At 64.8% G+C, this 930-nt stretch overlaps 1 protein-coding gene across 1 annotated transcript in view; it reads left to right on the forward strand.

The window, feature by feature from the left end:
- Positions 1-2: 2 nt before the first annotated feature.
- The window catches only part of HSD17B10 (hydroxysteroid 17-beta dehydrogenase 10), a gene marked incomplete at its 5' end in the record, with an annotated part of 1978 nt that continues 1050 nt past the window's right edge, over positions 3-930 (forward strand). Inside the window, 2 exons of the mRNA XM_008635763.2 lie at positions 3-77; positions 653-817. Of these exons, the coding sequence (XP_008633985.1) occupies positions 3-77; positions 653-817 (240 nt within the window). The remainder of the gene's footprint in view (positions 78-652; positions 818-930) is intronic.

A 930-nucleotide genomic window follows, 5' to 3' on the forward strand; every position in this document is an offset into this window, starting at 1 on the left:
TGCTGGACCTGCCCACGTCCGCCGGGGGCCAGCTGGCCCAGGAGCTGGGCGAGCACTGCGCCTTCGCCCCCGCCGACGTGAGCACCGGGGGGGCTGCGGGGGCTTCTCCACCATGCCCGGTGACCACACCGGTGCTGTCCCACCTCAACACGGGGCCACCTTGACCCCGCTGGTGACATTACCCCTGAGTGTGGGGCCACCATGACCCCACTGGTGACCCTTGACCCCTCAGGTGACATCACACCTTGATGAGGGGCCACCTTGACCCCACAGGTGGCCTTGCCCAAGGAGGTGGGGACCACCTTGACCCCTCTGGTGACACCCTCCCCCCTCGACTTGGGGCCAGCTTGACCCCTGTAGGTGACCTTGACTGAGGAGTTGGGGTCACCTTGACCTGGCTGGTGACATCCCACCTTGACATCCCCCCTCAACACAGGCCCCTTACCCCAGCTGACCTCAGCTGAGGAGGTTTGGGGCTGCCTTGACCACCCTGCTCACTCCCCCTCAGTGTGGGACCACCGTGACCCCATGAGTCACATCCACCGTGACCCCCCAGTGTCCCGCACTGACCCCAATGCTGCCACCCCACCTTAACCCCACCAGTGATGTCCCGACATGAGCCCAGTGGTGACCCCACCTCGATGGCCCCCAGGTGACCTCTCCCAAGGAGGTGGGGGCGGCGCTGGCCGTGGCCCAGAAGCAGTTTGGGCGCCTGGACCTGGCCGTGAACTGCGCCGGCATCGGCATTGCCGTCAAAACCTACAACAGCAAGAAGGACAAAGTGCACGATCTGGAGGATTTCCAGAGGGTCATCAACGTGAGTGGGGGGCTTGGGGGTCCCTGGACAGTGGAATGGAGGGGGTCATTGGACAGTGGGGTGAATGAGGGGTGTCTGTGGTCAGTGGGGGGGTCTGTGGTCAGTGGGGTGAA

The sequence above is a fragment of the Corvus brachyrhynchos genome, unplaced genomic scaffold (assembly GCF_000691975.1).
Source record: "Corvus brachyrhynchos isolate BGI_N302 unplaced genomic scaffold, ASM69197v1 scaffold660, whole genome shotgun sequence".
NCBI classification, from domain to species: Eukaryota; Metazoa; Chordata; class Aves; order Passeriformes; family Corvidae; genus Corvus; species Corvus brachyrhynchos.